Raw genomic sequence first — 24,249 nt, 5'->3', positions numbered from 1 at the left:
AAAAATGCAGTTTAAAAAGCTCCAGTACATGACCTCACCCTCACTTATTTTACCGAAATAGTGATGTTTCATGCCGCTGTGTACCAAGTGCTTTTATCTAAGCCATTGGCCCTGGAAATCCCAATATTAAGTGGTGGTTTAGCTTTCATTAGCACAAAGCATTTGGAATTCTTGTGGCAAGGGTTTAACAGAAACAGTCTGAAGAAAATGTATCTAAAGTGTTTCTGTTGCACAGCCAGAAATCATTCTGGCTACATAAAGATCTGAACTGCATTCGGTACAAGCAGATCACAGCTTCCAGGAAAGCTGCTGTGGGCTATCTTCGTCCACAGATAGAATTTCAGAGTGCAGAACACAGTAGCTTGACAGATTTCAATCTAACTCCATTTCCCCCCGCCCCCTTTTTTTTTTTTAAAAGGAAACTTGGCTAAGAATTTTCATTGTCTAGCTTCTGACCTCCGTTTTCAGTCTGACCCATCGGCAGTTCCACACTTATACTGTCATTTTTGGAGGGCAGGGGAAGTTTATAATAAAGTGGGATAAGGAGAGGCCTCTAGCTCATCTGTGCTTGGGCCTGGACTATTTTGTTTTTTAAATGCAAATTAACAAAACTTACTTGAGGGAGAAGAGAAATATCCAAGATGTGTCAGTGACTATATTTCAGTATACACATTTTAATATTTACAGTCAGCCTCTCATCCCAGAGGGTGACCGTGTAGATGGATTGCTTCTTCATCTCTGAAAGAACATCAGCAGCACTAAAGTTTTTAGAAATGAGTAATACCTTCTCCAACAGGAATGAGCTGTTTACCTAAAATCCCTTTGTATTTACCTAAACTTGGTCTGAACTCATTCCAAGGTCATACCCTTTCTCTTGCAGCAATGGCATAATGTGTGAAGCAATTTAGATGTAAAAACAATGTGTCCAGCTGGGCAGGGGGAAGTGCTTCAATACTATGGTGACTGGTGCTAAACAAATCCTAAGGTAGCTAATCAGTGCCCCATAACACATCACGATGTCAATGGCATGGTGGAGTGAGCCACCTCTGGCGTCACTTTCTACATCCTGTAGCTGCTGGATTTTCCCGAGGGAGACCCCTATCTAACAGTGACCTGTGCCATAAAATTCCTGTGGGCAAGTCTTCGGGCCAAAATATTTAAAAGTGGTCTCGGTTTGTGCACGTTAAAAAATCCCACTCAAGCATGGTACCCAAAAATTAAAGTGTTTTACAGTAACTTTCTTTGTCAGTTTCCCTGCCTGCAAACTAGGAGACTGCTTCCTCTTTGCAGGGGGGTGTCCTGATTCTAAAGCCAGTCACACGTTTGGCATTCCTGTGCTGGGGTGAGGATGGTCAGAGAGAAAGGTATACATCAAATAATTCCTGGTCCCTTCCTTGTGCATATCCGATGTCTACTGTACCAGAGGTCAAGTGGTCAATCTTTGTTTCAGGAAATGAACTTTTCAACGTGCATTTAATATAACAATTAGGGGGAGATTTTCAAAGGCAGGCAGATGCCCCACTCCCATTGACTTTCAAGGGAAGTTACTCTGAAACCTGTCAAGGGAAGTTGTGTACCAGACTCATCTTTGAGCATTTTGAAATGTCTCCATCTATGTACACCGGGCTACCACAAACTACTGGAATGTATATCACAGAGGTGAGTATCGTATGGTCAGTTTAGCAGATTCACCATGTTAGTTGGTGCAAAATTCTGTTGCTCCTGACTCTCAGCCTGGAAGAGAATAACAGTGAAATTCAAAGGACCTGTCAGTATCCTGTGAACCAATGTTGGTGCCTTTTGTGGGTCATGTCAATTCGATACACTTTTTTTTATTTTTCAGCCTAAATAGGGGCATTGTCATACTCTTCCCCCGCCGCCCCCCCCCCCCAATCTGTTTTGGGAATTAGAATTAGGTCGCTACCATTTGATTGTTTCCAGAGAATCTGATTGACTTGGAAGATAATGATTTAGGGGATAATGCGGACATTCCATCCAATGCTGGAGTGTAGATATCTGATTGCCCGGTTTTAACCACTATGCTGAACTGCTGCTGCTTTGTTTTTCTCAGTGCTAAGGGCCTCTGTTGTGTGCTACTGACGCTTTCACAGTGAAAAGTAATTTTGTGCCTCTTCAGAAGAGTTTGTTTCGGCTTCCTTGGAGGGGTTGATTGGTCTAACACCTCCCTTCTCCCTCAGGGTTCAGAGAGTTAGTGTTAGCAGCTGTGTTAGTCTGTATTCGCAAAAAGAACAGGAGGACTTGTGGCCCCTTAGAGACTGACCAATTTATTTGAGCATAAGCTTTCATGAGCTACATTTACTTGAACATCTCTTTCCCCTCTTCCCCCCTCATTGCAAAAAATATCATTTAATTACCATGGGCCAAATTCAGACTGTATTTCTTTGTAAATCTGGAGTAATTCCACAGGTGAGAGAGACATGCTTTGGAGCTTACAGGGAGCTCTTCAGGTCTGGGAAATACAAGGTGAAACAGATTGTTTAGCAGCAGTTAACATATTTCAAGGGATTATTCACGGTGAAGTGGCCTATTAACACCCCTCCATCATAGGGAGGAAAGGAAGAGGGGAGGGCTGTTAGTTACAGTAACCCAGCGCTAGGGATTAATTCTCTAGTTATAACCCTGATAGTTGTAAGAAGCCATAAATCCAGGGTCTCACTTCTGTCCATGATTTTTAGTGTCTAGCAAAGTTACGGATTTAAGCTTCCAGGCTCATCTTTTGAAGCTGTGCCGTTTCCCTTTGCGGAGGTGGACTGACAGGTCAGAGATAGGGATCGCTTTGTGAAAAGTGTTCGCCCAGGTGGGGGGGTGGTGGTCTGGTCTTCTATCATTTCCCTGCGTGAGTTCATTCGTGAGCGTGCACCGCATGCATAGGAGCCATGGATCTTGAAAGGGGCGTTGATCATGGTGGCAGTGGAGATTTGTCTGACAATAGCTTAAGTGAGAAGAGAACCCAGCCCTAAAAAAGGAGAGAAATGAATTGGTTCGGTAGGAGGTATAGTCCAGACAGCACCTTAGCAGAATGTTGCCCACCAGGTGAGCTCAGTTTTGCCAGGAAGCACTTGGGAGAGCAGTGAACAGATGTCTGGAGCAGATGGTGAGGGGAAGGTAGTGGGGGGAGGGAGATTTAAACTGTCTGTCAGGTGAAAGGGACAGAATGCAGCAGCCCTGGGGATAATAGCCAACTGCAGGCGGGTAGGTGTCCTGCTGAATGCCCTGGAAATCTGCATCAGCATAGGGATTGCTTGCTGCTGCTTTGGCCCGGCACTGGCACAGACAGTGTCTCACTAAAATATTTAAATCCTCTTCCTGTGCTACATTTCTGCACCACTACCGAGCTGAGCACCTTCCTTTGCTGCAGCAGCTGCTGCAGTGAGATCCAGGACTGGACTGGCAAAGGAGAGGGGAAAGGCACCGTACTGTGATGAGTGAATGACTAACTCCAAAAGCTTCCCCAGAGCCGGTGTGCGTGCGAGAGTCTCCAGAGGGACAGGGAATCCGGAAGAGAAACTGGAGCCACACACATCCTGGGAACCTTCCTTCGTCCAACTCTGCCCTGCACTGGCTGTAGTGCTCAGTGCTCCCTCGTCCCACTGAGACCTAGACAGAGCTGCTGCAGCTGGCAGGTGAGCTGAATTTGCTAGCGCTTTGTAAACTCCTACCTAGTGCATGCAACCCACTCTCTCCTCTTAGCAGCTGCCCACACAGCTTTGGTTTGTCCTTTTTGGAGGAGGCAGATCTCACTGTCCTGATTTGTTTCTTTGCAGGGAGTCCTGGTTACTGAGAGGGAACCTGTGCCCTTTGCCTGGGGAAAGCGCTGTCATGGGGACTGGAATGAGCAAGGTACATTCACCTCAACACTGCAGCTGTTACATTTGAGGCAATAACCCTGATGCTTATGAAGAACCTTTTACTCCTGTCCACTAGCCAGTAAGGAAAGAGGGGATGCCCTAAATGTGATCTGATAAGTCTTTCCCTTCTATGCCCTGTATGATTCTTACAGCTTAAAGAAAAGGAGTACCTGTGGCACCTTAGAGACTAACCAATTTATTTGAGCATAAGCTTTCGTGAGCTACAGCTCACTTCATCGGATGCATACTGTGGAAAATACAGAAGATGTTTTTATACACACAAACAATGAAAAAATGGGTGTTTATCACTACAAAAGGTTTTCTCTCCTAATTTCTTCTATTTCTTCTAATATTACCAGCAGGAGAGTGGAGTCGGGGGAGAGAAAACCTTTTGTAGTGATAAACACCCATTTTTTCATTGTTTGTGTGTATAAAAACATCTTCTGTATTTTCCACAGTATGCATCCGATGAACACCCATTTTTTCATTGTTTGTGTGTATAAAAACATCTTCTGTATTTTCCACAGTATGCATCCGATGAAGTGAGCTGTAGCTCACGAAAGCTTATGCTCAAATAAATTGGTTAGTCTCTAAGGTGCCACAGGTACTCCTTTTCTTTTTGCGAATACAGACTAACACGGCTGTTACTCTGAAATCTCACAGCTTAGAGGCTTACTGTAGTTTTCCCTGGGAAAAGAAAAGAGATTTTTAAAACAAGCAATGATTCTTGGATTGCTTATACCTAGATAGTAAACTCCTTGGGGTAAGGACTGTCTTTTTGCTCTGTGTTTGTACAGCATCTTGCAGAATGGAGTCCTGATCCAGGACTGGAGCTCCTAGGTGTTACCACAATACAAATAAATAATTTCCTGGAAGGGAATGATAAAACCATTAGGAAAAAACATTAAAGTTAGACTCGGTCTGGACCTTCATTTCTTGTTCTTGGGGTAATAAGAACTCCACACCATTAGCATCTTTAAAGCCAGTACTCACCAATCCGGTGAGCCTATTAAACCCTAATTCACTATTGTGCCCATGTGAGAGGGAGTGAGGTTGTATTTTCCCCATTTTTTAGCCAGTTATATATATATTTGGTCTGTTGCTGTCACCTGGATACGATTCATTGGGAGAGAAAGAAGATTTTGATGGGGTGTTTGTTACTCTAGTGCAGGCAGTGGAAGGATCGATTACTGTTCATGTCCCTAAATAACTGGGAGAGGCATGACTTATCTAATTTAAAATTAGATCCTGGAACTAACATAGAGACACCGGATCAGCACAGACTCTTGCCACCCTGTTCTCATGCTGCTGCATCGTAGTATAACACCAGTTTCACAAACAGGATGGCTGGCATCCCTGCAAGAAAGGTGGGGGCTTTTGTTTTATGAGAACTTCTCTAAAGACAGCCTGGATTTAAAAGTTGTCACTCGTCTGACAAACTGTGGCCCTGGTCCTGCAATAAGAGCTCTGCAGGGGATACCCTTTCAGGATTGGGGCTTATGTCTTATGGCTCCAAATGCAAACCTCAGAACTGAAAACTCGAGGGAAGATCAGAGCTGAGTATCTGGGGACTTGCTACCCTGGCAGATCCAGCGCTCTGCTAACAGCACTTTTATCTCCCCGGGGGAGCGGGGTAGGTAGGTGCAAAAAGAACGAGGAGGACTTGTGGCACCTTAGAGACTAACAAATTTATTTGAGCATAAGCTTTCGTGGGCTAAAACCTACTTCATCGGATGCATGCAGTGGAAAATACATATATACACAAAGAACATGAAACAATGGGTGTTGCCATACACACTATAACAAGAGTGATCAATTAAGGTGAGCTATTACCAGCAGGAGAGAAAAATGTGTTATCCATGGGGCATCAACACTAATACAGAACTCAGATTTCTAATTCCGAGCCATTTTTAGGTCCTCTACTCCTCTTTTGAGAGCTCAGTAACTCCATACAGCCATCAGAATCAAATAATACATATTTTTACACATTTTGGGGACCTATTCCACTGTTAATTCTTGTGGTGTTCAAAGTGGATTAATTATTAGGAATAATTTTTTCCCCCTTTTGTGAGATTTTTCTACCCTAAGGTGTGTTGTGGCCTTACCTACTGCTGACTGGGTTTATTATACATAATGATTGGACTTTTATGGGGATAATATAGCTGTACTTTGTCATTGTTACAATAACTTCAGTAGTCCTAAGTAAAAAATACATCTGAACTGTTCTTTCTGTGTCAAAAGAAGACACTGAGGTGTAGCGGATTGAGGTATAGGTAACATGTATGTTGCAGGGCAAATCTCGGGGGAAGGGATATGTTTCCGGGGTAGGTAGTGGCTCTGCAGCGGTGACTAAGCCAGATGACAAGGCGAAAGCATGGCTTCCCTCTTTGTGTCCATAGCCAGAGGAGGGAGCAGCTAAACAAGTGAGATGAGTCATGTTGCAGCAGCCTCAGGGAGAGATCTCCGCCTCTCTACAGGACAGAAAACACGTGCGCTGAGTTGCCAGTGGAAGGATTATTTACTAATGCTTTAATTTTAGTATCCAAGTTTCTGCATGAGAGATCAGGAGTTTTAGTGGTGATTTGTAGAAGCACAGAGAGTAGATTTAAATAATTTAAGCAGCTCGACGGCATTTACATATTTATTATCCAGGGAGACAGCATAGAGGGTTTGTCTCTGTGCTTTTCTTCTAAGTTAATATTTGCATCACACAAACTGCAAACTTTTCTGATTTAGTAGAAACCAGACTGAATGACAGAGCAGGTCTGGACTTAGGTAGAGTCCATTTCCACTAAATGTGCTGGTGTGACATTTCTATGTACAGAATGTCTTAGCATTAGGGCTCCTGGCATCCAAATGACGTTACGAACCTGTGCCATGATCACTTGGGAAATCAGCAGTGTGGCTACAATTCAGATCCTCCTATTCCAAAAGCAGGAGTAGCAGACTACTGCCATCTTAATTGAAGGAGAATCTGTTAGTTATTAGCAGTGTGGGGCCAATGATACACAGTTGCACTGTTCTGATTTCTTTTAGTAGATGGCAGTGGTGCACATATATGCTACACAGTTCATTACACTAATTAGCACTAGAACTGGTAGAAAAACCAGGAGAAAAAAAATCACAAACAAAATAAACAATTTGAAAAATTTCAGCAGCTTTTCATAGTACATATGATCTTAAAGAACTCTGCAAACACTAACTCCCTATTTCCACACAACAACCCTTCCTCATATGTGCTCGTGGCCCTTTGCCCCTGTTCCAACTGTACATCAAAGCGGGGTCCAGATTTCATGGTGCTTCAAAGGTTGGGGGCTGACTGGAATAAAAGTAAGAGCTTACAGGGCATTCTGGGTGTTTGAGGACAGGCTGCAGCAGGACCCTGATCTGAGACGGGGAAAGGAAACCAGTATTGTCAGACCCAAATGTTCAAAAACCATGAGTCCAGCCCCCCCGCCCCCAAATCATGATAATTGGCTTACAACATGAGGTTTTAAATAAATAAAAGTTCGTTCATTTTCATTTGCCTTATGGCTTTTGAGCCTTTAAGGTACTCTGGTTTCCTGCCTTTCTCTGCAGCTGTGAGGGCTAGCAACTCGCTGGTTTTGAAAGTGAAGGCTGAGACTCTTCCGCAATAGCATGGGGCTGGCGGTAGGGAATTTATGAAAAGTGCTAGAACTTACTAGACTCGTGAGAGTTGGTAACACTGCAGAGCCCCGGATCACGGCTGCTGTTTCCTTTGAGGGTTGTGAGCCGAGATAGTGCAAGGCTTCAGAGCAGCCCTTCGCAAGAAACTCAGGGAAATATTTACCCTCCAAGGAAGGATCCTGAAAAGCCTTTCTCAGGCTGTATGTAAGGAGCCCTGCAGCAGCCAGGGTGACCTGCATGGCCTAAGGGAACTTGCAGACCCAGCAAAGTGTATTATGATTTTAGTTACAAAAAGAGCACCCTGAGCCCCATAAGGAGGAGCTCTCTTATCTCAGCCCCTAGGGGGACACATCTCTGGGGCCCAGTCTCAGCCTTAGCGCAACCCAAGGGCGGTCCCCATGCTGTCTCAGGCCTTGGGCACGCAATCATAGCTTGGTAACTAGCGCTTTCCTCTATAGTTCCCTGCAATGCTCCCACTCGTGCAGGAGGCCCAACGGCTAGTCAGAGGTTGAAAGGAACTGCCCCCACTGACTCAGGGCCTCGCACCTTCCATCAGACAGTGAAAACTACACCCCATTTTAAGGCCTGCACACAGTCAGGGGCCAGCCCCTGGAGCCCAGGTAATTTGCTTACCAGCAGCAGAATTTCAAAGGCAAAGCACAAACCCCTTAGGAAAATTAAGGGGGAGAGGGAAGAGGATGCTCCCAACTCCCCCCAGTAAGACTAAAATCTTCTTCATCAGTGTGAATAGCTACCACTGTCCTGGCCTGTTGATCGATAGCCTGGTCCAGGCCTGCTCCATGCCTGATGAGCAGGAGGAGAGGCAAGGTACTTCCCCAGTAAAGAAGTAGCTGGCATAGGGAGGCATTATGCCCTCTCTCCTTGGCAATATGTTTCCTCCACCACAGCGATGAGCTTTATCAGACATTACTTACAGCAGCCAGCGTTCTTGCTAGGGCTCCAGAGAGAGTCAGCCATGCACAGACAGGAGCCAGGCAGCAAGTGGAGGGCATCTCAGCTAGCGCAGGGGGATACATGACTGTGCAGAGAGAGATGCCCAGCTGGGCAGTAGGTAGGGTAACCTGCACCCCAGGGTGAGGTGGGGCTGTGCAGCCATCAAATGGTGTCCCACGGGAGTTCCCAGCGAGGGAGCAGGCAGTATGTTTCCCAGCAACCCCACGAAGATGCCCAGCTGTGCATCGCTCCAAGTTGCCGAGGAGATATACAGCTTTGCTATGACTACCAGAGCCCTGCTTTTCAGCACTTGGCGTTTTCCTGCTGGGTGGGGACTCATACCTGCTGCAGGTTTGTTTTGTCCTGTGCCAGATGCTGCCTGTAGTTAGGGACTCAAAGCTGCCAGGCCCGGAATCCCTCTTAGCTACCTCATCTCTCTGATTGTGGGCTCAGTCAGGTCCCAGCAGAGCGATGTCTTTTCAAGTCGCCTCTGTGTAGAGCGTGACCTTGAGGCAGGGATCCATTCCCGACTGTAGCGATGTCCTCGCAAGGTCCTCCAGCTGGCTGCAGGGAGCGATCAGTCATGATGACGCTGCCGGCTTGGCTGTTCTACCAGGAGCAACACAGTGCTTGAAGACAAAGTGCCTGGTTTCTTTTCCTCCCTCCTCTCTCTTAGCTCCTTAGAAGGGCAAAGAGTTCAGTCCTCTGATGTCACGAGAGCTAAAGCCACTGCATAGCCAAAATCATTCCCAGACAGAGTCTAGACATGGCCAGTCACCGATCATAAACCATAGGCCCTGTAGGCCAGCCCGAATACTCTGAACCACCTGGCCCCTGGTAACTCTGCTCTTCCGGCCTTTGCCTTTCTGATGATACACTAGAGGAGCAGAGCTCAACTAAGCAGCTGCGCTGCCTCTGTCTCATCTCCCATTGAGGTGGGGCCGTGCTGGGGGAAGGCAGGAGGAGCTGAGGAGCTCCTGCCTGGAAACCCCCCAGGCTGCAGGGCCTTGTGTGAGGCCTAAACAGGTTCTGGGGCTGCAAATGAGCAGCCTGGGGCTGGGTAGAGGCATTAGGTCCTACCTCCCCTTGCCTATGATGGCTGGCTTATACAGACTGCAGTTGGCCCCAGTGAAAGGGGGCTAGATGGTGACTAGCAGTAGCCCATAGGCTGAGGCAAGGTGGGATTTGGGGGTTTCCCTGGGGAGAGGAGACCCAGAGACTGTGAGGGTACTGCCAGAGGGCAGACCCTCCAGACAAAGGGGCACCGGGGTCTGGAAGGGATGTGAGGGCCAGCAGTGGTGAGGACACCGGCCTGCAGAGGGCGCTCCGGAGCTGGAAAACGAGCTAATTCCCAGCAGGAGACAGCCAGCCAGCAGGAGGCGCTGCGGAGATGAGTCTTGCATTGCTACAGGAAAGTATTAAAAATAGCCCAGGCCTTTCCACCTCTTCCCAGCCCTGGATGCGTCCCCAGAGCCAGCGCTTAAAACTCTTTTCAAGAGGTCGTTGCTATAGAAACACAAAACAAAGTCCTAGTGTCTCTTGGCACAGCCCTGGCTCATCATCGTTTAAAGTCAAGCCAAGTCTCTTGAAAGCTCATGGCAGGTGCTGCTTGTGTTTTGGTTGCCATGCAACTTGACATGCGCATGGAGCTCGGCAGCGGGTCGGGTGATCTGGTTTGGCATTTGGGCTGCATTCCCCATCGGAGTCACTGGTTGGCTGGATGAGTTTTGTTGCCTCTTGCAGCGTTGTCGGATGGTTAACATACTGGATGCTAGGAGAGTGGACAGCCCGGGACATTGGGATACAGGAACCTTTAGCTTCTGCTGCAGCTCACGGGATTGCTGGTGACCTTGGATCACCTGGGGGAAATGAGCTGAGATTCTCAGACCAGTTCCTGGTGCTCAGGTGTCCTCATAACACCACCTTCGCAGCTGGCCCCCTCACTGGCAGCCTCAAGTGGAGAGGCCAAGGGCTGATTGGGCCATGGAGACTGAACTCCCGTCTCACCCTTTGAACTGGACTCACCCTGTAAAGGTGGAGACGCATTGACTTGGCAGCATGGGGGCAAGCTGGTCCTGCCACAGCACATAAGGTACCTGCTCTGGGGATTAAGCAATGGGCTTAAATTGCAGCAAGGGTGCTTTAGGTTGGACATTAAGAAAAACTTCCTAACTGTCAGGGTGGTTAAGCACTGGAATAAATAAATAAGCATAGGGAGGTTGTGGAATCTCCATCATTGGGGATTTTTAAGAGCAGGTTAGACAAATACCTATCGGGGATGGTCTAGATAATCCTTAGTCCTGCCATGAGTGCAGGGGACTGGACTAGATAACCTCTCAACGTCCATTCCAGTCCTATGATTCTATGTGTAAAAATGTAAGCCAGCAAACGAAACGTGTTAACGTCAAAGACCTAAGTTTGACTGAACTCTATATTTCTCCATTGCTGGACTAGCGTTGGGCAAGACACCCAGCGTCTTTGATACCACTAGAAATTTTTACACCCTAATGCAGTTTGTTTGCTTATTAATTAAGATGGTTTTTAATTATACACATAGCTTATAATTTCTCCAAAGGGTTTGTAACCCCAGGTCCTGATCCTACAAGCCCTTACGCATGTGTTCAACGTGAAGCCTGTGATCATTCCCGTTGAATTCATGCCATGGGACAAATCTTAGGCTTCAAGCGAAGCATGTACGTGTTTGCTGGATCAGGGCTCGAGAGAAGCAAGCATGTGCTGGGAAAGGAGGGAACGAAACAAACAAGAAAAAGTCAGTTATTCCCTTCTTTCCCCTGTGTCAGGGGTTCACTACTCCCTGCTGGGGCGCCTCCTTGTGGCTGTGTCTGGGGAATAGCTCCGCCTCTGACACCCCCTTCCATGTCTCATTCGCGCTGAGCCCCCCCTCACACTTTAGGAGTTGCAGTGCTTTCCCGTTGAGACTCAGGATGCTAACTCTTCGGGACTGGGCCAGGTCATTCTAGCAGTCCCTTTCCTGGGTATCAAAGTCTCACCAGACTGGCTGTCCGGGTATCATTCCCAACAGTCCTCCAGTTCAAGGCTAGGCCACTTCATTTGTGGCTAGAGGGGAATCCGGGCCTGCCTACTACTCAGGTTTCCAGCCTAGGGACCTTACAGTCAGCAGCCAGGGTCTGCTCCGTCCCAAACCTTGCCGCTGTTTCCCTGGACTGCTTCCTACTCTCTCTATCAGGCTTCCTTATCCACAACCCTCCCGAATAGGTGCACCCTTGTCTTAGGGTCAGTGTCCCAGGGCTTCTACTCTTCCCCTGGGTTTCTCCTTCATTCCTCTCTAAGTCAGGAGAGTGACTGCAGGTTTCCCACGCTGCAGTCTCCTTCTGCCTTCATGCTTGGCCTTATACCAGCCCCCTGCTCCTGCTCAGCCCGGTGAGGCTTATCAGGTAACTTAACCCCTTCTGAGCCACATTAACCCTTTTCAGGCTAGTGTGGGGTGAACGCCCCGTCACACCTCAGCCACTGCCATAACCTCAGCATCTGTCAGACTGTTAAACCCTTTGGGACCACCGAGCACACTGCTGACTCAGCAAATCACGGTAACAACACAGCACCCTTTGTGTTAGTCATTGACTGACTGCACCACAACCTGCCCTCACTCCAAACAGGAGACACGCTGCTCCTTGTAGTCTGGTGCCCTCTCTCTGTCACAGGCCAGAGCCTGATGCTTTCTAAGAAGGCACCTCTAGCCCTTAGATACCTGCTCATTGTGCGGTGCTGTAACTGGGGATCACCGCAGACCACCACATGTCTCCTCCTAAGCATGAGGTTTCGTTGCATAGCTAGGAAGGATGGTAGGGGTCAGAAATGATCCAGCCCACCTTTTAAAGTCCAGCCACAGGATTGGTGCCAGGCCGAGCGACATCATGATCACAAGGTTTAATGTCACCCTTGGTATTATTGCATAATCCTGCAATTCACCTGCTCCAGCATCAGGATTCTTACAGTGAGGCCACTCTGACATCTCTCCTTTCTCTGTCTCTTTCTCAGGTTGTTGAGGGCCTCTACCTGGGAAACATCCGGGGTAAGTATCTTTCGCTCATTCCCTCTCCCAAGCACCAGGGGAGATTGTTGACCGAGCGCGATCAGTGCACTCGGTGTTGTACAGGAGGACATGGTTCCTGCCCCACCAAGTAAAGAGTCCAAGGGCCTGATCCTATCGGGTACTGAGTGCCTCCTGCAAGGGGCTGAGCATCCTCAACTCCCAGTGATTTCATTGTGAGTTGAAGTCTCTCCACACCCACCCAGGACTGGGCCCTTATGAGCCAGAGGCTGTATAAATGGGCCACGCGCTATGAAAAGGACACTCCTTCCTTCCCAAGGAGGCTTTCTTCTCAAGGCTCTAGAGAGACCCCCCCCCAAGTAGGGCCTGGAAGTGTTTTATGTATCTCTTTTACTGCTGATGGCGCGGTCATTCCCCTTTGGCTGGGCCAGGAGTTTTTCCACATAGTGTTAGGAGGATGAGGCGTAAAGAGAAGAGGCAGGACGAGTGAAAAAAGTTGAAAAGAAAATGAACTACAGAGCTGAATAGGGCTGCCAATTTTTGTTGGACATGTTCCTGGAGGTTTCATCGCATGACATAATCTTTCATTAAAGATTATTCTTTAATACCTGGAGACTCCAGGACAATCCTGGAGGGTTGGCAACCCTAGAGCTGAGGCTCTTTGGACAATGTTAATTCTGCTTTCAATCTGCGTGCTTGGCATGGAGATGGCAGCCAAGTGGAATTTACTAGGTTGGTTCCCTGAGCTGATAAGAGCTAGCACGATGGAGTATGTGCCCCGGGTTGCAGACCTAACCTAAGTAAACCCACCCCCCAGGTTACCAGCTCCTTGTGTCGGCACTGCTGAGACTGGTGGGATTCTAGCAGAGAGGCAGGTTGCTTCATGTTCTCATTTGCATATCATTAGCCTCATGCCTTTCCAGCTTGCAGCTGTTCTCTGGGAAGAGGCTGAGAGGCACCAGGGTGCTTTGTCTGATGACAGATATGAACTGAATTTAAGTGTTCCTCAGGAGGGCTGGGCAAATGGGGATAATTAATTATGAGACGAACCTTTCAGAACTGCCATGCCATTGCTGCTATGAAATATTGCCAGTATACTGTCTGTGGGCCCTCTCTGGGCACCTCACAACCATTAATGTGTTTATCCTGTGACGGAGGGCAGCTTAGGTGCTGGCCCTCAGGATGCTGGGGGTGTGGCAGCACCCTCTGGCTTGAAGTGGTTTCCACCATATACCAGATTTATAGTTTGGTTTAATGGCTCTCAGCACCCTAACTGTTCAAATGGTTCCAGCACCACGGGAGGGCAGTGCTATTAACCCCATCATACAGCTGGAGAACTCAGGCACAGAGAGATCATGTGACTTGCCCACAGTCACATGGGAAGTCAGTGGCAAAGCAGGGGATTGAAGCGGGGGTCTCTGAAATGGCCCACTAGTGCTCTAACCACTGGACCATCCTTCCTCTGTGTGTGTTTTCTTTTGTCCATCTGATGTGTTGATCTTAGGTTTCTCCATCTCACTATCCCCGTACTGTCTGAGAGCCGAGCAGGGAATGTAAGCATTGTGTGCACTAGGCAGAGATTCCATAGCAGGTTGGCTCAGTTTACAAATAAAACAAAATATTTTCTGGTGCATTTTTAAAGGCTGGTCCTGCAAACTGCACTGTAAGGCCGCTCGCTACCCATTCCTCCTTTACATGTCCCCACCGGACCCAGCTCTATGAAATCAGCTGTGTCAAGGGAGGGCAGATGTCACTCCATCTGTTTGTAATCAGGTAAAGAATCCCAAATGTGTGTCTCTCCCTAACCCTTGTATGGTATCTATTAGAGTATATGCCTACCCCCACACTCCCCAACCTCACACACCCCTTAACTTCTTCGACTGTAAACTCCTTAGGGCAGAGTCTCTGGTTTTGTATGTGTTTGTACAGCTCCTAGCACAACCAGGGCTTCTGGGTGCTACCATAATATAAATATTTAAAGAATAATAATACCCAGCTGATATAATCTGCCTATTGCATTTATAGGGGACCTTAAAGAGATGTCACCCCTATGCTCAAACACACCTATAAGGAACCAGCAGTATATGGGCACTGCAATATATAGGCACCGAGGTCTTTATATTTACACTAGCATAACACGGAGCCTGCTGTGTATCCCAGGGCTTAGCCACTCAGGCTGGGTGTTTTGTATTTATTTTGTAAGGGTTGTTTTCCAGGCAGCCCTGCACTTTAAGCATGAAGTCTGGGTGTCGCTGTGGGGTTGCCTTGTATGCCACAGCAGACAGCCTGCATTTCCCGAACAGGGTGACATTTTTTCCAGAGGACGTGAAGGGCTGGGTTTGGTTCTTCAGTGATTCACACCCCCCTGGATTTCTCTCCCCTAGCGAGTTAGTGATCACCATGCCTGGAATGGCGTGGCTGCCACTGCAGAGCCCGTGTCCTCTGCAGGAGCAAGTAGAGAGGAAACATGGGCCAGTGGTTTGGGTAACTGGGTTTAATTCCCTGCTCCAGCAATGCCTCCCTGTGTGACCACAGCCTCTCAGTTTCCCCCGTCTGTGCAAAGGGGATAACAGCACTGCCCTGGCTCCCAGGGGCGTTGTGAGGGTGAGTATCTGAACGGTTATGGGGTGCTTAGATACAGCAGTGATGGGGGGCCAGAGAAGTACCACAGAAAGGGGGCTCTAGGTGACTGGTGTGTTTTCAAACTACTACGCCTGTCCTGATGGGAAAAGTGCCTTGTTACTGAAGCATCTGGTTACCTGGACTGCGGGATCCTTGCCTCCTGTTTGTATAAGAGGTGCGCTGTCTCTAAAGGTCAGGGAAGGGCTGGATGGAAGCTCCATTCGGGATCTTTCTTTCCGGTTAAATGATTACTCTTCCCCCAGTGCTGGTTTCTAAAGGTGTCTGACGCGACTGGCCATTGTTTGTGTTTACATGAAGCAGTGGGGCCACAGGGCAAAGAAAGGAATGAAGAGAGAAGGGCTGTATGTTTGCATGTCAGTAGAACCTCTCCATGGAGAGACTGCAGAAACCAGAAAGGCCTCAATGGATATGTCTACACTGCAATCAGGAGGTGTGATTGCAGCACGGGTAGGCATGCCTGAGCTAGATCAAAACTCACTCGAGCAACAATAGCAATGATGCCTGGCAGCACAGGTGGCTGCATGGGTTAATTCTGCCCATCCAGGACCTAGGGGATGTACTTGAGTGGCCATTAGCTCAACGCTAGCGTTGAGCTATGTCTGCAAAGTCAACTCACCCGCTGTGTGTAATGTGTAGACGGGGGAAGCCGCCAAATGTATATTTTTAAAGAGAGAGCAAAGAAGCGTTGCAAAGCTGTGAGCCATCTTAATAAGGAGAGTGGTCTGTGGTTCTGCGGGATGCAGACTGAATTGTGCCCATGTGTGGCAGAGTCCCCAGGCTACTAATGGAAACTCTCCTGTGGCAGGGGCCCAGACTTTCAGAGCAGGAGGAAACACGCTATCTCTGGACTAGCGGCAAGGGTCTGAAGGACACTGTTGCACAGCAAAGACACAGATGCAAAGTCCTGGGTTGTTGTGGATTTGTTCTAGTCCTTAGCACTTTTCATTCTCAAAGCCCTTTGACATTAATTTGTTAATCCGCGATCCTCCTCGGAGACGTAGGTGGAGAACTAAGTATGAGTATCCTATTTAAGAATGTGGGGGAAACTGAGGCCCAGAGTAGTTGAGTGGCTTGCCTGAGGTCACAGAGGGAGATGGTGTCAGCACAGGGATTAGAATTTGGGAGTTCTGGCTGTAAGCACTAGGCCCCTCTTTGCTTTGTTAGATATAGCAGTACCATTTACAATCCTAAGTGGACCTATAGGGTATGTCTACACTGCAGCTGGAAGCGAGCCCCCCGGCTTGGGTCCACAGATTTGTGATGGGGGGGCCTGAGCTGCAGCTTCTACACAGCTATGTTTAGCATGCTAGTGTGAGCCCTGCCACAGCAAGTCTGTGGATCCAGGCTGGGAGGCTTGCTCCCACATGCAGTGTAGATGTAGCCACATAGACTAGGTAGTCTTTGGAGCTGTTCTCCGAGACCTGTTTGGAGTCATAGCCTGCCGTGCTGCTGGTGGGTTTATCTCTTATGCAGTGTCAGGGCTGCCTGAAGGAGACGGGCAGAGGGAACCGAAGAGGAGATGGTGATGGGGTTTGGAAAGTGTATGGCACCGCAGAACAATCCAGCAGCCGGTGACGATGCCTGAGGCTGGGCAGGATTTGGGACACACGATGTAACCACTAGAGGGAGCAGTTTATGTCTCTCTACAGGCTAAGCCTTGTTGAATTAGTGACTACTGCCTTTAAACAGGAGAATGGGCTGTAATTCCTATGGGCTGGGCACATCTCTGTGCGTGTTTGTGCAGTTCCATGGGGTCCAAGCCATGGAGGGGAATCTAAATCAGCTGGCCACAAGTCGGCTCGGCTCCACCAACGTGGCTGGTGGAGGTATGATCTTAATGCCGAAAGCCCTGGCATCTTCCAGAGTGAAAAGACATCAAAGCAGTATGGAAGAGGAGCTGTATCTGCATCCACAGTCTCCAAAGGGCTGGGAAGGGGTGACTGTAGGATTCAGAACATCTCAAATGTTGCTTCTGCTTAAATATGGGAATGTACAAAGCCCACAACCCTTCTCACAGTCAAAAGATTGTGGGATTGGATTGAACGATCCCGTCCCTGAATGGTCCCTCAAATACTAGGAACCCAAGCTGGCACCAGTAAACAGGTATGTTTCTCATAGGGCTGATGACATTTTTCCATCAACTTTTTTTGGGATGGAAAATTGGATTTTCAATGAAAGTAAAATTTTCCGGCAAAATGTCTTCTCTCGTCAGAAGCGTTTCAGTTTTTTTTTATTTGTCAGAAAATCAAAACCCCCAAAACTGATTTATTATTATTATTATTATTTATTATTTTGGCTGAAAATTGAGCAATTGGTTTTGGCCCTTTTTGTCCAAATATTTTTTTTGGCAAAGTCAACATTTCCCACTGAAAAATTTCCATGAAAACCAAACAAAACAATTGCATTTTTGTTGAAATTTTCCATGGAGATGGGGGGGAGGGTGTTTGTGCAGTTCCAGGGGAGAAGAAGAGGGTTTCAAGGTTCTGACCAGTTTTAATTTCTAAGATCAGAGCTATTAGCAATCGGAAAGACCTATTGGATCTTTAATTTCCTGCATCTCCTAGTGCAGACTGTAGTCGATGTAATAGAAAAGACCTAGCATGTACTAAACTGACACTCACTTGATGTTAGCCCAAAGACCACTCCGTGTTTAGCTGCTGCAAACTAATATTCCTACTTAATGCTTTATGGGCTAGCTTTTAAAGAGAGGGTTGGGTGTTTGAGACTTTTTCTGCCTACAGATTCTGAGGACAGAGAAAATCTGACAAAGAACGGGGTCACCCACATCCTATCGGTGCATAACAACGCCAGACCCCTTCTGGAGGTGAGTGTGAGTGCGTTCGCAGCCTGGGGAGCTGGGAAGGAGGGAAATGTGAGAGGCGAGCATTGCTGCTATCAAGTGGGGATAATAACGCTTCCCGTAGCCAGGGCTGTGCAGCTGTGTTTGCTAAAGTCTCGGAAGTGCTTTGAGATCTCTGGATGAAGCTCTGCGGCTATAATACCAGTGAGGAGGATTGCTATGCAAAGCAGAGGTGCCAGGCATAGATGGGGCCACCAGAGGGCACCCCAGCTCTGTGCAGCGTTACAAGGCTTCTTCCAGGCCAGAGAAGGAGCCATGTGTGCGGGAGGGGACGTGGCAGCCATTCGTGGGTAGGGTGATCAGATGTCCCGATTTTATAGATTTTATCAGAGGTCCTGATATTTGAACCTTTTTCTTATACAGGCGCCTATTACCCCTCCACCACCGTCCCAATTTTTCACGCTTGCTATCTGGTCACCCTATTAGTGGGTGAGTCGAGTGTTCCTTTTTTGGGATCCTAGATTGTGCAAATAGCTTGGTGTACCCACACAAGCTTGAATCCAGGCCTTTGTCAACTCCAGGCTTGTACTTCTGCCAAGCGCTCCACACAGGGCAGATTGGCCTGGCCTGGGGCCACTTGGGGCACTTCTCTGCTGGCAGCCGCCTTGGGCTTAGGAACTGGATTCGTGATGGGGAGGGTGATGAGTGGGGCAGGTGCCGGGTGCCTGGTGCCATCTGGTAGAGAGTTTTGGGGTTAATCCCAGACACGTTCCCCAGGTGCTGGCGATGGGAGCGGGGCGAGTTTTGGACGCCAGCCCTTTGTGCGTCATTGAGATGAGAGGCCAAATCTCAGAGATCTGTGGGTATACAGGGGTGGCTCGCCCTCCTTTCCAGGGCGGGGCTGGGGTTCCTGGTGGGAGCAAGGTGCAGGTAGAATTGCACAGTGGAAAATAGCAGGTTAGAGTGAAAAAATAATCTGGAGGAAACCCAGATCCCACTTAGCCAGCCCCATATCCTCAGGCCCTTCTGCAGCACCCGCTATTGTGTAAGTGCACTACTGACCTCTAGTGGATAGGAAAGCAAATGTGTGTGAACTTAGTACCCGTGCCTGCTGCTTCTGGGGGGACCATGGTTCTGCTGGTTGGGGATGCATTTAGCTTATGAGATAAAACCGTACATCTCTTGTGTCTCTCGGTTTCTGCAGCTTGGCCCTCTGTGCTTGTGCTCCCCACTCCCCTATCTGCTAGTCACTCCCTTCCAGCAACTGTTGTTGTTGTTGTTTCCCTCGAGCGAAATGAGGACCCCATTGTGCTAGGTGCTCTACACACACTTAGCCAGAGACAGTCACTGCTCAGAAGAGCTTGCAGGGCAAAACAGACAAAGGGTGGGAGGGGAAACTGAGGCACAGACCTGGGAGGTGACTTGCCAAAGGTCACCCAGCAGGTCAGTGGTAGAGCTAAGAAGAAACTCCAGGTCTCTGGAGGCCCAGTCCAGTGCATTACCCACTGGACCATGCTTTCTCCCTGCTGGGCCACTATGCTGTTCTTCTTCCACCTCCTCTTGGGCAGGGAGTAGGCTCAGTCTATATCGCAGTGCAGGCAGGACCTTCTGCTAACCCCATGGGCTGGTATGGTACCTGAGGGGAACTCTTTCGGTGAGGGCAAAAGGTCAAAGGGCATTCTCCTGTGGGCCGTTTAATGGTAGCGATAGCTGCGATGATGGCAGAGGTCTGGTGTCTTCGGAGTGGAAGGTTCTCAGGTTGATCCCTGCTGACGGCTGTGAAGTCCCGTGTGGCCCTGTGCGGTTGCTGAGGATGCTGAGACTGTCCCAGCAGCACTGGGCCTGTGCTACTGGACCTTCCTCCTGCTCAGGAGGATTACAAAGAGAAATAACAGCGGGAGCATTTTCCCTGTGAAGGGCCATTGAGTAATTTGTGGGGTAAAATCAAAGATGTAGAAACTGCTGCGGGCGTGGGGGGGGAGCAGCAGCAGCTGCCTGGGAGCCGTCTCTGCCAGAGCATGGCCCCTCCAGACGGGTGGCGAACCACAGCAAGAGCTTACAACACGTTCGAGCACGTGGGGCCAGAGGAAAAGGGGAACCGGAAAGGCATGGTGGGTTGAGCAATGTGTCAATCACAGAGCCAGGCAGGGAACCGCAAACCCCAGTGCTGTTCCCAGGCAGGCAGCAGTGCTGTCATCTTCCCTCCTTGGGCTGTGGGACCTGTCTCCAGCAGGGCAGAGGAAACGGCTAGCAGAGCAGCAGTTAATCCTGGGGTGTGTGTGTGTGGGAAGAGGTGACCTGCTGGCAAGAAGCACCGAGGAGCTAGACTATCTCCTGGGCTGGAGACTGTTTGCAGTGCAGCTTCCCTGGTTGCTGGGAAGCTGCAAATCCCGGCCAATGTGTTTTTGATGCAGTTGACTGCTTAGTTTGTTGCTGGACTGGGTGCTGTGGCGTGAGGCCAGCAGGTGCCAGGCAAGCTGCAGCTACATGGCCCTGTCAATGCGTCTTGACCACGTGCTGCAGCACCGTGTGTTGTTCCAGGGCTGCTCCTAGCCTGGCTCTGCCAGTGCACCTCACTCCTGAGCAGTGTTCTCCCCCTTCACTCCCCTCCTGCATCCCCTGCTATTCTGTCACAGCTCTGCCAATGCACCTCACTCCCAACTTGCAGCCCCCCGGCCTGTCCAGGCCTGGGCTTGCTCCCCCACAACCCGCTGTGCCAATGCACCCCACTTTCCTTCAGCTCTTTGACAGCAGCTGTCAGTCCGTGGCAGAACAGACAGTGGTTTGGTGAGGTGTTGGGACGAGGAAACCACCGAACGCCTTTTCCCCAAACTAATTTGGACTCCCTCAGTTGTGTGAGAGGCGAATTCTCACGCTATGCAGAGGGCTTATGAAAGGGCAGGGCTCCCGGGTGACACACCACAGTGCATTACACCCAGCCCTCTCTTTCCGGCTCCTCCGGGAGTTCTTCCAAAATGGTGTGTGTGGGTGTGTGTGTGTGTACATGTATGCACATTGAGAAGCTCTGAAAGGAAACAGCCAGCCTTGGGGCCAACAGTTCTGATGGTACCCAGACACCAAGGTGATGGGCACAGCATAAATCTCTAGAGAGGAGAGACAGACCAGTATAACTCTGCTCCAAGGGAGACAGTAAGAGGAGAGCGCAAGGAGATCCCAGAGCAGCCTTCTCCACTTCTTACAGTCTGAGAGATGGACCCGGAATATGGCTTTTCCCATAAGAAGGCCAAGCTGACAAGGAGCAGAGTTCTTGGGAGATGCACAAGCAGCGCACGCGTGAGAGAGATTCCCCAGGGTGGACTGTCTCATGGTTCTTTGGCCTGAATCTGCCAGTGGATCCTAGCTAAAGACACGGCCTTCATAATCCCCACCTGTAGCAGTACTGATCGGCACAGCATGGGCCAGGGTACTGCAGGCTTCCCTTCACCTGCAAGGGCCAACTCTAGGGGTACAAAAGTGGGTAATTCAGCCTGTAGCTCATTTTGAACCTTGGCTTCTTCGTGGAGAAAGCCAGCGAGGTGCTGCCCATGAAGGTAACCTTTGAGATCTGGACAGCTGCCCCTCTAGAGACTGGACTGAGTACCACCAAACTGCTTTCCCAGAGCGACTGTGCTCTCAGATGCCTGTCTCTGCTGATGACCTGGTAGTGAAAAGCTCCATCTCCCATTCAAAGGCCCCTGCACCTCCTTCAGACTGACCATTCATTAGGCCCAATCTGTCCGAGATCACAGCAGTGAGGAGCTCTCCATTCATAGCTGGGTCTCAATGGATGTTTGTGCTGCTGGAGACAGGAAGACGCCCTGTGCTGGCTCTGCTCACCCTACGAAAATGGCCTTGTTGAGGCCCATGTCTGTGGGAGGCTGCGCAGCAGCTGCCCCTGTTGTGCCTTGCTCTAGCCGCTGCATTTTCACAGCTCCATGTTCACTGATTTCTCAAATCACTAGCTATGACTTGTCCAGCCATGACGCAGGGTGAGGGTCTTCCGCAGGGCCTTAGAAACACAGGTGAGATGAACACATGTGGAGGAGATGCACTGCCTTGCAGAAGACCTCTGAGATTAGGGGTAACAAGTGCCGCCGGCCCATTGGCTTCTAGGGACTTTGTGTGACCGGGCAGTGGGAATTCTGGCTTCTAGTGTGCGCTCGCACGTCAGCCACCGTGAGACATGTGCCCTGTGGGCTAGTTTATACGTGGTCTCGTTGGAAATCCCACGGGCCTGGGTTCAGTGTGGGAGCAGTGCCCAGGAGGGGATTCCCAGCCTTGCAGGCCTTGGAGGCCAGGGTCACAGGGACAGAGGCCTGAGCTACTTCATCACCACAGCCAGGAGGGGGCAGACACAAGCGGTTCAAGGTTCCTCCACAAGGAGAACAACCAACCTGGGTCCCCAAATCCCGTCCGACCTGAGTCCCGTGGGGGGACCGGGCTCACCCCCCCCAGGAAGAGAGGAGAGTCTCAGGAAAAGGCGGAGAACGATCTCCAGCCCTAGGAGTGAGCTCTGGTTATCTGCAGCGTATCGTGAGGTACGCACAGGATGGACAGACTCGGGGGTAGTGTTGGCTCTGCAATGAAGGCTACATATGCAGGGCGGGGTTGCGTCTCTGTGCCTGGCTGGTCCCGTGTAATAAAGCGACTCCTTTGAGCGGAGAGGGGCCGCATGGGAAGGTTCAGTGGCCCGTGTTCTCATGGGCGGTGGGTGTAATAGGCCAGAGAAGGCTAAACCTCCCCAAACCCAGGCTGTGGCCCCACCCATGCTCTGCCATGAGGCCTCGCCATCGTTTTGCATCTCCCCCCTGAAGTCAGCGTGAGCTCAGCTCTGGCCGGTGGCCTGGGGCTCAGGCCCACCGGCGGCTCGGGCTGGCTGGTAGTCAGGGGCAACTTGGCCTGGGTAGCTCAGGCGGGCGGGCTGGTGTTTGGTCCGGCTGGCATGGCTGGAGCGGGCTGGCTGGCAGCTCAGGGCAATTTGGCCGGGGCTCCTCCGGCTGCAGTGGGGTGCTCAGGCGGGGAGGAAGGGACAGGGTAGGGCTAGGGCCTCAGGTGGAAGGGGCAGAGCTTCCCCTAAGGGGGGTTCACACGCCACCCATGCATGTTGGGCAGGTCTGACTAGATGGTCTGTGAATTGATGGTCTCTGTTTCAGACGTTCGGTCCCCTTGTGTGTTTGTAGCACAGTGGGGTCCTGCTTCACTCCTAGCTGCTACAGCAATACAAATAAATAAATAATAATCACAGTATGTTTCCCTTGGGCCTGCTCCAAAGTTCGCTGAAACCAATGTGAGTCTTTCCACTGACTTCAGTTTGGCTTTGGCTCTAGCCCCAGTTGCTTATGGGTTGTTTTTATTGAAAAGTCCACTGCAGCTGATCACCGCCACCCAGCAAAGAGACTGAAGGAGAACTGCAGCAAGCTGGTGTTTACCTGCTCAAACGCTGGCTGGCAGGATTCTCATCCGCTTTGCTTTGGAGCAGGAGCCTTAAAAACATCCCACTTTCTAATTTTAGTGCAGCGCTGGGAGGATCTGGGAAGCATTGTTTTAGAGAAAAGAAGTCCCCTCTTCCCCCCAGTGCAGCAGGCCCGATTTATATCTATATAAAGGTAACTAGAAAAGGAAATAACACACAGACGAGAGCGATTTCAAATGTACATGTTTACACACCATCTTTCTAATCCAGGTGAGGCCCCCATCTCCATGATAGCTAGTTCTATGGCAGGCGAACTAGTTATAACACCTCCTCCCGCAGCTTCAATACAGCATGATTCCGCGCTGGTGGGAACTCTGTGTTCTAACCACGTTCCTGAACTGTGCCAAATTCTTGGCTTTAGCGTAGTCTCAGCACTTGGTTAAAGTCCTGTTTGCAGCACAAGAGGGAACCATGTTGCAACTGGGTCAGGGAAAACTGTTGTAACGAGGGCCCCTAAATATGGGCTTGTGAGATTACCATATGCTTCCAGTAGCTTCACCATGGGAATCGCAAGTGCTCCAGAGCACATGTCTTGGCTGCACCATGTGAATTTCACTTTATTTTGGGTACTATCCATAGACTGCTTGACCACGTTAAGACAAATAAGCCCCTCCTCACTGGGCTCAGGATGGGGCTAGCTAGTCCGATTATATGTTAAGCAGGTACAATGGATGAAATCCTGGGGACATGATGATGTTAATGGCAAAAATCCCATTAGATTCCATGGGGCCAGGATTCCACCATGTGTTTTAAACATGGCTGCTTGTTAGCTAGGTTTTAGTGCGTTTACATTCTGAGCCCCTCGGCGCAAGGGCTGTTCTTAAGTGCT

At 49.5% G+C, this 24,249-nt stretch overlaps 1 protein-coding gene across 1 annotated transcript in view; it reads left to right on the top strand.

The window, feature by feature from the left end:
- The first annotated feature begins 3,403 nt into the window (after positions 1 to 3,403).
- Positions 3,404 to 24,249, top strand: part of LOC311529006 (dual specificity protein phosphatase 22-A-like) — a 43,442-nt gene continuing 22,596 nt past the window's right edge. The window contains exons 1-3 of the mRNA XM_084644600.1: positions 3,404 to 3,861; positions 12,492 to 12,525; positions 17,889 to 17,971. Coding sequence (XP_084500726.1) covers positions 3,841 to 3,861; positions 12,492 to 12,525; positions 17,889 to 17,971 — 138 coding nt within the window. The 5' untranslated portion in view covers positions 3,404 to 3,840. The remainder of the gene's footprint in view (positions 3,862 to 12,491; positions 12,526 to 17,888; positions 17,972 to 24,249) is intronic.

This window comes from Lepidochelys olivacea, assembly GCF_965140295.1.
Source record: "Lepidochelys olivacea isolate rLepOli2 genome assembly, chromosome: 12".
Lineage (NCBI taxonomy): Eukaryota > Metazoa > Chordata > Testudines > Cheloniidae > Lepidochelys > Lepidochelys olivacea.
The sequence above is the reverse complement of the archived record's forward strand: the minus strand, read 5'-3'. Positions and strand labels throughout refer to the sequence as shown.